At 43.9% G+C, this 12,920-nt stretch overlaps 1 protein-coding gene across 8 annotated transcripts; it reads left to right on the top strand.

Annotated features, from left to right (window-relative positions):
* Window positions 1-4,103: 4,103 nt before the first annotated feature.
* LOC120675660 (pentatricopeptide repeat-containing protein At3g58590-like) lies at window positions 4,104-8,934 on the top strand. 8 transcript variants are annotated; one of them, XR_005675434.1, is made up of 5 exons: window positions 4,105-6,231; window positions 7,673-7,738; window positions 7,837-7,917; window positions 8,206-8,638; window positions 8,730-8,934. XR_005675434.1 is itself a non-coding variant. In XM_039956866.1 (2 exons), exon 1 carries the CDS (start codon window positions 4,194-4,196, stop codon window positions 6,183-6,185), a length of 1,992 nt encoding a protein of 663 aa, XP_039812800.1. In that variant the 5' UTR covers window positions 4,104-4,193; the 3' UTR covers window positions 6,186-6,223; window positions 7,673-8,263. The 8 variants fall into 8 exon arrangements, 2 of the variants coding, with proteins under 2 accessions (XP_039812800.1, XP_039812799.1); XR_005675433.1 differs by having other exon boundaries at window positions 7,673-7,754; XR_005675432.1 differs by lacking the exon at window positions 8,730-8,934 and having other exon boundaries at window positions 4,104-6,223; window positions 7,837-8,263.
* Window positions 8,935-12,920: the final 3,986 nt, after the last annotated feature.

Below are 12,920 nucleotides of genomic sequence, written 5' to 3'. Positions count from 1 at the left end.
TTTAGGCTTGTTTGTTGGCCCACACATATTTTCACTGAACTTTAGGGTTGTTGGTTGGCCGTATAGTCTCCACTTGTGCTCACACGTATTTTGGAAAACAAAACTTACATGCATGTCAGTCTCGTATTATTAGTCCCTTGTACATACGATAAGCTAAGTCATGCAAAACTTTGTTTTCCGTTCTTGGTTTCTGGTCTAAATTTCAAATATAGTATTTATTTATTTATCATATTTGACATGACGTATTGGATATGGAATCTTCAGGCTAGCCAAGACTATTAGCCAAGACTGTTAGATCTTCATAAAATCCAACGGTGTATATTTTTCTCTTTTTCTGATTAACGTGAGAATTTCTAGACTTTCTCGGCGAACGTGGTGGCTTTTTTTAACGCTATTGTATTAAGATAATAGATGATTAGCCTCAACAAAAGTTAGCCGGACGCTTGAAACCAATTCGTTGCGGACTTTTTCGAAACCAATTGAGAGAGAGAGAGCGCGCGCTATAGATATACTAAACTGGGAATGAAGCGACTCTTCAGAATTTCGTAATGCCAGTTGACTCCAACTGGGTTATCATTTCTTCATTTGTCATCATCTGGGGAAAAAAGTGGAAATAAGTCCTGCATGCAGTCCTCGTCAGACTGTACTGTGTGCTCGTATATGGATGAGGTGATTGGCATTCTCGATCGTGTTTTTTATTATGTCCTCCGTGCTTTGCAATCAGCTGACTGGAAAGGGACAGGCATATAGGAGTATATATATGTGACATGTAGTAATTCTACTCTGGATTTGGTTCGCTGCTTCTCTGCTTGGACCGCATGGAATGCAATGGAAGAACAAAGTGCGCCATTCAGATTGTAATGTAATTAATAGTCCAATGCGCGCGCTATGCCATGAGGAAACCCTATAAAGGGGTGAAGTGTTTTTCTGTTACTACATGCATGCTCATGCTCAAAACATTTAATCTTGGCTGCTGACATGTATACTCTTGCTAGCTCTAAAATTAAAGCCGTTTGATCAACATGAGAAGATTAATTAACGGTGGATCCTCGGGTTGCGAACAGATAGCGTTAATTGTTCTAGGAAAGATTTAGTTTCTTACATGGAGATTCCTTTTCCTCTTATCCTTTTAATTACGTCTGAGATTCAGCCTGTTCAGTTGAGCTTCCTACGGCAGCAGCTGCAGATGAGGCTGCCTGTTTTGTGCCTACACTGCGTACGTTCTGTCTGCTTTTTGTCTGCCTAGCTAGCTAGACTCCTTTTGTAACAGCTCAACTCATGGCTGTTGGGCTAGCCCAGCGCGTGGTAGTGCTTGGTACACCAACAGCAGCTAGGGAAATAGTCTCATATTCCCTAGGCAAAATAAGCTAGAACAGCTTAAATACTGAGTCTGAGAAGGTTGATAATTACGGTTGTAACTTTTACGTAAAGTGAGAATGAAAGTGTAAAATAGTTAATTAGGAGGTGTGATTTTTGCTGAAAACAAGCAATATATATACAAGTAACTAACTTAGTTACTTGTGGTTAAACTAAGGTCGGTGCAGTGCAGTATGAGTACTGGCGGCAGAGATCAGGCAAGGTGGATAAGAGCAGATAATAGTAGCAATCGATCGACTAGCACCGCCACACCGGCAATCTTTTTAGGCCGGTCGTCGGAAAGAGATGACAACGGTGCCTGCACCGCAAGCTCTAGTATCTAATTCGAACGCCAGCAATCGAGTACGCGATCCAAACTAGTGCTATGCATTACGCATGATGGGCGAGCAATATTACTGACAGCAGCCAGCGGCAAGCAGGGTAACCTAACACGCCAACGATTCTCCTTTTTTTTTTAAGGAGCCAATGATTCTCCATCCAACGTGTTGGCGGCGGCCAGGTCGGCCGAAAAGAACACTAGTTTACTCCCCCGTGCACGTATCAGCGAGAGATTGGCCAGCCTGCATGCCGAGTCCCCACTCCCCAGTGCGTCATACACAGCTGCAACTTTTTTTTCCCCCCGCTAGCTAGGAGTGTCTTCTCCATGCACGGCAACACGATGGCTCGATCGATTAGGTGTGAGATGACAGGAACCGGAAGATTTTGAGAATCGTTGGTCGCGCCGACATTTTATCCGCTAATATCCTTGTGAAAGCAGGGCACACTCTAGCTATACCGCGAGTATATACAATGGCCGCCAGCCGGACTGATGATGGAGTAGCTTTGCTAGGTTTGGTCAGGGTCTACACTATTGAGATTGAGATTAGGCCAAGATCAAGCTTATTAAGACCGGCCGGGATTCCGTGTTCCGATCCGATCCCCTGCACTGTGCATATTACTTCCCAAATCTTCTATGTATAATATGCACCTGATATTTGGGAATTGGGGCCGTGTTTTTTTTTCTTTCCACAATGCTAGCCAGGTGATATGATCAGCAGGACACTGATGATTCAACCTGCTAATGGTTTGGGTTAAAACCGGTTGTAGTGGTTTGGATTATGTTTTGGGTCTACTTCAATTTGGTGGGATATGGTTTCTCTAGCAATCAATCCGATTTGGTTTGGTTTCACAAGAGAAACGGTTTGCTTTGGTTTGAGTCAATACCATCGAGTGACTGCTCTCTTAACGTAGGGTCCACGTGTAGATCTAGCTACACTGTTTTGCACAGAGTAGCTACCAGTCATATTGAATCATTTTAAAAAAAATTCAGTCAATTTCGATAAAAAATTATAGTGTGAATGCGAGATTTTATTTCCGGGGTCCAGCTTTTGGTGTGGGGCCCACGTGTACGTCTAGCCATACTGTTTTGCACAGAGTAGCTACCAGTCATACTGAGTCGTCTCAAAAAAATTTCAGTCAATTTCGATAAAATTTTATAATGTGGACGCGAGGTTTTATTTCTAGGATCCGGCTCTTGACATGAGGCCCACGTATAGTTCTAGCCACACTGCTTTGCATAGAGTAGCGGCTAGTAATACTGAGTCATCTCCAACAAATCTCAATCAATTTCGATAAAATTTTTATAGTGTGAACGCGATGTTTTATTTCTAGGGTCCAGCTCTTCACATGGGACCCACATGTATGCGTAGCCACACTGCTTTGCATACAGTAGCTGTCAGTCATACGAAGTCATCTTTAACCATTTTCAGTTAATTTTGACAAAATTTTATGGTGTGAACGCAATGTTTTATTTCTAGGATCCAGTTCTCAACGTGCTTACATTTGTATATATAATTATTCTATTTTTCATAAAATATTTATTTCAATATAACCTTCTAGCAGATAGTGTGGTTTGTCTCAGATAGTGTGGTTTGGTTTAGTTTTTACATGGTATAGATTGGTTTGGAGTGGTTCATGTTAATATAGTGATGATTACTTTAGATGGGTAATGTTGTGTATATATATGTAATTTATTACCCGTCATCAAGAGAAGAAAGATAAGATACACAAGGAGATCGAGATCTTCTATTTTTTTAAATTACACATTACAACTCAGACACTCACAACGCATGTACACTCACATTCTTATGAATACACGTACGCAAACCCTACTTCTGTGAGCATTTTCGAAGATTGAGCCGACAAATCAATGCACAACGCTGTTAAATCCCTGAATATTCGCCCAAGGGGAGTCGAACCCAGGATCTCAGGTGCTACCGAGGCTCTTGTAACCACTAGTCTGGGCCGTAGGATTAAGGCATGTTTAGTTCTCTAAAAAAATTCTACAATACCTGTTACATCGAATCATCAGACATATGCATGGAGTATTAAATGCAGTTGAAAAAATATCTAATTATAAATTTTAACTGTTTCATACAAGATGAATCTTTTAAGTATAATTAATCTATAATTTAATTTTAATTGTCAAACAACAACGAAATGTGCTACGATACTAAAACTCATTTTTTTCGCGAACTAACACAGCCGGAAGCCAGGTTCTTTCTATAGCACGGGCCAAATCAATGTGGGTGACCCACGAACGCTCGATCCGAGTCCGTCAGCCGACCGCGCGGCCCAGGCACGGCCCAACGGCCCATCTGAGCTCGCTGCTGTCATTCGTCGCAACACCCGTCTCGCGCGACAGCCGACAGGGCGACGGGCAGACCGCAGAGGCGCAGACCGCGCGCGCGCCGCGATTCAACATTTCAACCCAACAGCGCCGCGCGCCTCCCGCCACGCCAGCTCCCTCATGCCGCGCCCGCCGCCTGCTCGACGGGATGCGACCGCCGCGCCCGATCCCGCCGCCCTCGGCTTCCCTCTTCAACTCCCTCATCGCCTCCCGCGCCCGCGCCGGCCGCTCGGCGGACGCCCTCTCGCTCCTCGCGCGCATGCTCGCGGCAGGGGTCGCCCCGACCGCCTTCACCTTCGCGCCAATCCTCTCATCGCCTTCCGCCACCGCCTGCTGCGCCGCGCAGCTGCACCCGCACATCCTCAAGAGAGGGCTGCTCCACGGCGAGCCTTACTCGGGGACCTCGCTGGTGGGGTTCTTCGGGCGGAGTGGACGGTTTGATGGAGCGCTCAAGGTGTTCGGTGAAATGACGGTGAGGAGCGTGGTCACCTGGAACTGTCTCATCTCTTCGTTCGTGCAGTTTGGACGCTCCTGCGATGCCCTTTTCTGGTTCAAGGAGCTCATGAGAAGCGGAGATGGCTTATCAGACGGCTCTCTTGTTGCAGTATTGCCTGCGTTTGAGTCACCGGAGCAAGTTCATGGTCTCATGAGGAGAATCGGAATGGATTCCTTCTCAGCAGTTGCAAATGCATTGCTGAATTCATACTGCACTTGCGGTGCTATATATGTGACAGAGAAGATGTTCAATGAGTTGGTGTTCAGAGATGTGGCGTCTTGGAATACAATGATAACCGGTTTTGCTAGGAGCAATGTCCCAGAGAGAGCTTTTGAGCTTTTCTTAAGTATGCAACTTTGGGGTGATTCGCCTAATGAAATAACATTTGCCAGCGTTCTTTATGCCTGCACCAGTATGAATGGACATGAGCATGGGAAGTTTATTCACGCAAAAGTTATCAAGCGTAATCTCAATACAAGTGTGTTTCTCAACACCTCATTGGTTGATTTCTATGCAAACTGTATTGGTTGGAGGGATGCACATAAAGTAGTTGAAGAGATTCCTGAGAATAGCACCACGTGTTGGAATGCTCTGATTTCTTGTCACTCTGATAGCGACGGTCCTACTACTTTGGTTATTCTGAGAGGCATGTTACGATCAGGGATTAAACCGAATGAAGTTAGTTTTTCTGCATCTCTCAAGGATCCTTCTCTTTTGGATCTCCAGCAGATTCACTCATTAGCGACAAGATTGGGTCATGGTGATAATGACTATGTTTCAAGTGGTATCATATCATCGTATGCTTCACATGGCATTGTTTCTGATGCCTTGACTTATGGAGTTGCACTGAATCCTGATTCTTGTAGTGTCTCCATGAATGTTTTAGCTGGAGTGTATAATAAAGCTCGCATGTATCAAGAAACTAAGGAGCTACTATTACATCAGCAAGCTAGAGATACTACTTCATGGAGCATACTTATTACTGCCTGCGCACGCAGTGGTGATTATCTTGAAGCTTTTGGATTTTTCAAGCAGATGAGAATTATGGGGTATCATGTCGATAACTATGTATTTGTGAGCTTGCTGAGCATTTGTACAAAAAACAACAGTCTTGATCTTGGCAAGTCGATTCATGGACTTATCATCAAGACCATTTCCGGTTGCTGTGACACTTATGTTGATAATATGTTGCTAGATATGTATGCTAAATGTGGTAGAATTGAAGACTGTCTCAGAGCTTTTGAGGAAATGAAAGATAGGAACCTTATCTCATGGACAACCATGATTTCCGGCCTTGGGCTTAATGGGTTCTCTCATAAGGCCTTGGCATGGTTTAAAGCCATGGAAAAGGATGGCTGCAAACCTGACAAAGTAGCAATTCTAGCAGTTCTGTCAGCTTGTAGACATGGTAGACTTGTGGAGGAGGGGATGAAGATATTCAAAATTATGAAAGCTAATTATTCAGTTGAAGCTGAGATGGAGCATTACATTTGTGTGGTGGACATGCTGTGTAAGTGTGGTCATTTGAAGGAAGCTGGGGTTGTGATTAGAGGCATGCCATTCCGACCAAGTACTGTCATATGGCGCACATTCCTCCAAGGATGCAAGACATATGGTGTAACTGAAGTACAAGTGTTTTGCTAGCAGTGGATCAAATAGAATTCCTCTTGATAACTGTAGAGGTGTGGAGGTTTTTTTTTTCATATTAACCCATCAATCTTTTTTGCTGTTAGTTCAATATTTAGAATGTACAGGATCAAGTTCTTTTTGTTGGATTTGCACATAATGAAGATACCACTTGAATAGAAGATTTATAATATCATCACACCTGTTTTGGTCCATCCATTTAGATGTTGACTTAGGCATCGTGGTTTGCATCTTTGTTTCCCCACAAATTCTTGTTCTTTATTAATACTCCCTCCCTCCGGAAATGATCTACACATGAGTGTTTTAGAGTCGTTCTAAATTGATCTTCACATGAGTAGTAGTCATGCATGTATTGGGTGTCTCTTCAAATTCCATAGCATCCATTGGCCTATTCATGTATTAACTGCTGCCCCTTGGTATTTGCGAAGACCTTTATGTGTAGATCATTTCCGGACGGAGGGAGTAATATCTTAAGTTGGTAAGTTGGTTAATTATAAGACTTACCCAGTGTTGAAAGGTCGCATTTTATATTCAAGGAGGCTGATTTGAGCCCAGAGATCTATGAGCATGGTTCAGCTAGGCGCTAGTCGGATTCTAGGCGGTGACCCACTGCCTAGCGCCTAGGCGGGATTAATCGCGCCTAGGCGGTCCTAGGCGTTTTTCTAGGCGATGAATAATACGTGCATAAATAGTTAAAATAAAAGAAAAAAATAATAGATGAGTGGTCTAAAAATAGGGATAAAGAGGAGAAGGCCCATTAACGGCCCAACTCTCCACGTACAGAGCTCTCCTGCATCCCTCTCTCAGCCACATCTCCACATGTGCCAACAGCCGTGCCTCTCCTGCATGTCTCTCTCATCCTGTCATCCGCACAGCGCCCGCCGCCGCTAGTTCCTCTCCCTCCCCCGCATCTCTCTCTCACAGATCTCTCTCCCTCCCCTGCATGTCTCTCTCTCTGGCAGATCTCTCTCCCTCCCCCGCATCTCTCGCGCAAATCTCTCCACCGACGGCCTCCTCGCTGCCGCCTCCACCATAGATGACCTCCTCCAAGCCTCGCATGCCACCTCCACCGCCCAGATGCCCGCCTACCCCCCTAGGCGAGGCGATGGGCTTCGACTAGCGCGTAATCGCGTGTAATCGCCGCCTAATCAGCGCCTAGCCGAACCATGTCTATGAGGATGTCCACACTTACACAGCATGTCCACCACGAAATGTAATGCTACCACTGCACCAAACCCGCCCTATTCTAGGTCACAATTATTATCAATCTCACATCATGCTGCTTCTCATCCTGCATTCCACCATGCTTTGTGTACCAGCAAGAATAAGGAGGCATCTATGATGTTTCCGTCATGATTAGGCTAGGGCAAGAAGGATGTCTACTATTTTGGTAACCTGGGAACATAGCCCTCAAGATTCAGCCGTTCGCGTCTAATGATAATGCACCCTTGGGCACTTGAATCTGATCCTTGTTCTTTGTGAAGGTCACAAGGGAAGGGAAAAGTGCATGCCCAAGTCTCCAAGAGAAGCTAAATGAAATTAGTACCAATGTAGGTATATCCCAAGGTACTGTGCCATTACTGATATTCAAGTAATAATCCAATGAATGTGAAGAACTGAAGAATCATGTCATGACTTAAAATTGTAGTGAGCATGAAGGATCTACTGTTATATTCGATTCAGTTTATTTACTGAAAAAGGGCACTTCCATCCACGAGTGTGCCAAAAGGTGGGTAAAAGGTAACGATGATTGTTTTGGAATTGCCAAGGTGCACTCAGCTGTGTACGGTCGATAGTGAGGTTAAACCGACTGGAATGGGTTCAGTAGGTTAAACCAACTGATGTTGACCGGCACTTGGTGCTTAAAATGCTTGGAACTATGAGGATAACTGTTATACCATGTGTCTTTCCTACTCAATGTGTATCTGAAACGTGGATTCATTTTTGACATATAACTAATCCTTATTTGTGACCTCTTGGTTTGCTTTTGGATGATTATCCCATACAATTCTTCAAGTTGTCTTTTCGCGGTATGGGAAGGTCAGCTGGTTGTTGCAAGTTAGGATGTGGCTAATCAGTTGCAAAGACTATAAAGCACAAGTCTGGGACAGAGACACCTACTGACAATCTGAGGTACCTGGGGCTTTTGACGAAGCATGCACATTAGCAAGGCAATAAGGCTTATATAGCTTCCAAGCAAAGGCTTTTATTGGCTATTGCGTTTCCTTCCGGCTGGGCACTGTCTGCATAGCGACAAAGGTGTTCGTTAAGTAATTGTTGGTGATGGGGCACTCTTGTCATAATACCTGAAAGGTGATTTGGTCAAAGAATTCAAAGCATTTTCTCACTCAAGATTTGAAATTATCTAATTGGTGGTGCAGATATCTGCTATTACTTATCAAAATGAGATAGCAAAATTTATAGCTCTAGGTCACTCCAATTTACCAAATGTAAGTCCTGTAACTATTAATTCTGTCGATCTTACTTTGCCTTTCATTTCATATTGCTTCAAGATACTTACAGTATTAATTGAATTGTCAGTACAAAAGTGGCATTTTCCCTGGTGCAGCGCCGTGGTACATATGAAGCTTGTTTTTGTGATCTATATACATGCTTGAAGGACCCATTTGCACTCAGGGAGCGACTTCTGGGGTGATTGCCACAATACCATCTCTGTGGTACATGCTTGAAGGCCTCATCTCCACAAATGCAGGCAGGATCAGATCACCCTACTAATGGTTTGGGTTGAAATTAGCCCTGCTAATGAGTTGGAACCCGCACCATACCCAACCCCACCCAAAATTAACATATTTAGATACACAACCCCACCCAACCCAATTAGTTAATTTCTCAACTCTAACCAACCCGCCCCATTATAAGCGGGTAACCCATAAAAACCCATGGGTTCTACTATGCAGAGGAATTTAGTGGTTCTACACTTAATGTGGGGACCACATATATGTCTAGCCACACTACTTTGCACAGAGTATCTGTCAGTCATATTGACTCATCTCTAAAAATTTCAGTCAATTTCGATAAAATTTTATAGTGTGAACGCGAGGTTTTAATTCCAGGGTCCGGCTCTTGATGTGGAGCCCACGTATAGTTCTAGCCACGCTATTTTGCACAGAGTAGCTGCCAGTCGTACTGAGTCATCTCCAACAAATTTCAGTCAATTTCGATAAAATTTTATAGTGTGAACGTGAGATTTTAATTCTAGGGTCCGGCTCTTGATGTGGAGCCCACGTGTAGTTCTAGCCACGCAGCTTTGCACAGAGTAGCTGCCAGTCGTACTGAGTCATCTCCAACAAATTTCAGTCAATTTCGATAAAATTTTATAGTGTGAACGCGAGGTTTTAATTCTAGGGTCCGGCTCTTGATGTGGAGCCCACGTGTAGTTCTAGCCACGCTGCTTTGCACAGAGTAGCTGCCAGTCGTATTGAGTCATCTCCAACAAATTTCAGTCAATTTCGATAAAATTTTATAGTGTGAACGCGAGGTTTTAATTCCAGGGTCCGGCTCTTCATGTGGGGCCCACAGGTAGTTCTAGCCACACTGCTTTGCACAAAATAGCTGCCAGTCGTACTGAGTCATCTCCAACAAAATTCAGTCAATTTCGATAAAATTTTCTGATATAAACACGTGGTTTTAATTTCAGAGTCCAGCTCTCATGTGGGACCCACATTTATATATAGTTATACTCCCTCCATCCCAAAAAACAGGGCGTATAGAGTTTTGGATCCTATCCCAAAAAACAAGGCGTATTAGCTTTTCTCCCCTAATCTGGACGCATGTACCCTTCTCCTTGGTTTGGTATCCTATTAATGACCTGTATCCTGTTAATGACCGCATGCATGTTTCCTTCTTGATGCAATATTCAAACGGTCACTCCAGAATTTGCTCAAAATAAACAAAACCATCCCAAGATGTATTCTTATTCTTGACCAATAAGACAGGTCAAGAGAACGAGCCATCGAGCAAACAGAGCCATAGCTAGTGAGAGAGAGGCAACGTGAACGAATTGGGTTCCTACATGGGGGTGTATTTATAGTGTCCTGTGACTTGCGTTCCCTCCAAAGTTTTGATGTTCAAAAGGACTGCATGCAGCCAACATGTGGCGGCAAAATTTTCAGGCCCAAAATTCTACGGGACGGGAGATTAGGTGGAACAAAAAATTTTGCTCTCCTTGCATCGGAAAGGACTGCATCCAGGCCAAGGAGAGACGCCAGATTTTTCTCCCTGCCGATCGCTCTCCTTGTATGCCGATCACTCTCCTTGCATGCAGCTCATTGATTACCTTCCATTGCATGCAGAATGGGGCGTCGTGGACTGGGCTCCGTTAATCCTGCTTAGGGGCACCAAGGGAAACAAATCTTCTCTTGAGACCTGCGCTAATTTTCGTGCCAAAAACTATACGCCCTGTTTTTTGGGATGGAGGGAGTACTATTTTGTAAAAAGTATCCATTTCAACCCACCCCAACCCGCCCCAACCCGCATTTATATAGAACCCGCCCCGACCCACCCCATTTACTAATACAACCCATTTTAAATCATCCAAACACACTCCATTTCAAAACCCACCCCATAAAACCCATTTCAACCCAACCCATTAGCAGGCCTAGTTGAAATGAGTTTAATGGATTGGGTTTTGATATGGATTGTGTTTGGGTGGATTCAAATGGGTTATATTATATAATGGGGTGGGTGGAGTGGGTTCTATGTAAATATGGATTTGAGTGGATTGTGGTGGGCTGAAATGGATTCTTTATGCGAAACAGTATGATTATATATAAATGCCGGTCCTGTAAGAGCCGGACTTTAAAAATAAAACCTCGCGTTCACATTATAAAATTTTATCGAAATTGACTGAAATTTGTTGGAGATGGCTCGGTATGACTAGCAGCTATTCTGTGCAAAGCAGCGTGGTTAGAATTACACGTGGGTCTCATGTCAAGAGCCGGACCCTAGAAATAAAACATCGCGTTCACACTATAAAATTTTATCCAAATTGACTGAAATTTATTGGAGATGACTCGGTATGACTAGCTGTTACTTTGTGCAAAACAGTGTGGCTAGAATTATATGTGGGTCCCACATCAAGAGTCGGACCATAGAAATAAAATCTCGCGTTCACACTATAAAATTTTATTAAAATTGACTGAAATTTATTGGAGATGACTCGGTATAACTGACAGCTACTCTGTGCAAAACGGTGTGGGCGTGTGGCAAAATCTACACTATAATTTATTTTTTGGGAAATAAGTTCTTATTGGGTTGTAACCATAGTTTGACTAATAGTTTACTACATCATGAGCTGAAATGTTTAGGTTGGATTGGTTTGTAGTCGTTGTGGTTTGGAGTGGTGTAGGTAATATTAATTTCTCTAATAAGAATAGATTGGTATGGGTATAGTTTGGTTTCCAACTTATTTGCAGGGTGAGGATCAGATCAGCAGTTCTCCCTCCCACCCAAGGGCGAGCTGAGAGCGCCTGGCAGTGCCAAGTTCGTAATGTTGCGTGCTGCTACGTCTCTCGGTTTTACTTGAACTCAAGGCTTGGTGTTTGGTTTTGTTGCCTTTGGATCCTTCTTGTTTTTGAAATGCTTGGCTGTCGATCATGCCATTACAGAAAGGCAAAATTGCCTCCAAACATATTGCCGGAGTGATCGCCCCTCGTCAAAATAGGACCCACATGTCATAGATGCACCCGGTGCTACTTTGGCAATGTCGCAATTTCGGATCGTATTTTGGCACCTGAGTTCCAATGTAATGCTTTTCTCCTTGCACAAATGGGCATACCTCTGCAACTGTAAGACAGGGGCTGCAACTGTAAGACAGGGACTGCCTGGCTTGGGATATTATTTCGAGTCACTTGTTCCCAGACGGATCCTGTCAACGTCAGTTGCTCTAAAACCTTTCGGTCCTTCACTACACTAGCTCTCACATCTTCGTTCTTCCCTAGTGCTCCATTCGTCCACATGAACGGAACCTTCCTTGCTAGTATTCTTTTTGTGGCGCAGCAAGCCCAGTCAGCACAGGTACAAGCAGCGGCTGACCGACACCCAACGTGCAAGGCGAACATCGGAGCTAGGGGTGGGCATTTAAAACCCGAAAAAACCGAACCGAACCGAACCAAACCGAATAGACCGAAATGTCGGTCTATTCGGGTTCTCGGGTTCGGGTTCGGTCCACACTTATAGTTTAATTCGGGGTACGGGTTAGGGTTCGGTTCATAGCCTCCAAAACCCGAATAGACCGAATAACCCGAAATTCATTCAAACTCTTGGTATGCCATGATATCTTATGTGATTTTTGAACTTATTAGCTAATAGTTGTTATCTCATCTTAATATTTGTATGTCTATTTCATTATGCTATTTTTTCATAGTTACTTATCGCTATTACTCGTACTTCTATTTAACTATTCATTGCATATATTTTGATGGAAGATGAGAGTGTGTTTATTATTCGGTTAATTCGGTGGACCGAATAGACCGAACCGAAATATTCGGTCTATTCGGGTTCGGTTCCTAATTTTGTCTTTAAAATTTCGGTTCTCATTTTTTGAAACCCGAAATTCGCAAAACCCGAATATACCGAACCGAAATACCCGAATAGACGGAATGTCCACCCCTAATCGGAGCATCGCATTGGCTTCGCCCCTCGGCCCTCGCCATCCATCGCCTCAGAGACGCACAACGCACACGGTGGGCCCCGCACAGTGCCAAAAGGCGC

Source organism: Panicum virgatum, chromosome 5N (genome assembly GCF_016808335.1).
Source record: "Panicum virgatum strain AP13 chromosome 5N, P.virgatum_v5, whole genome shotgun sequence".
Classification (NCBI taxonomy): Eukaryota; Viridiplantae; Streptophyta; class Magnoliopsida; order Poales; family Poaceae; genus Panicum; species Panicum virgatum.
This window is presented reverse-complemented; position numbering and strand designations above follow the sequence as displayed.

What these genes read in the sequence shown, in the direction of transcription:
- LOC120675660 (XM_039956866.1), top strand. Translation starts at nt 4,194, where the DNA reads ATGCGACCGCCGCGCCCGATCCCGCCGCCCTCGGCTTCCCTCTTCAAC.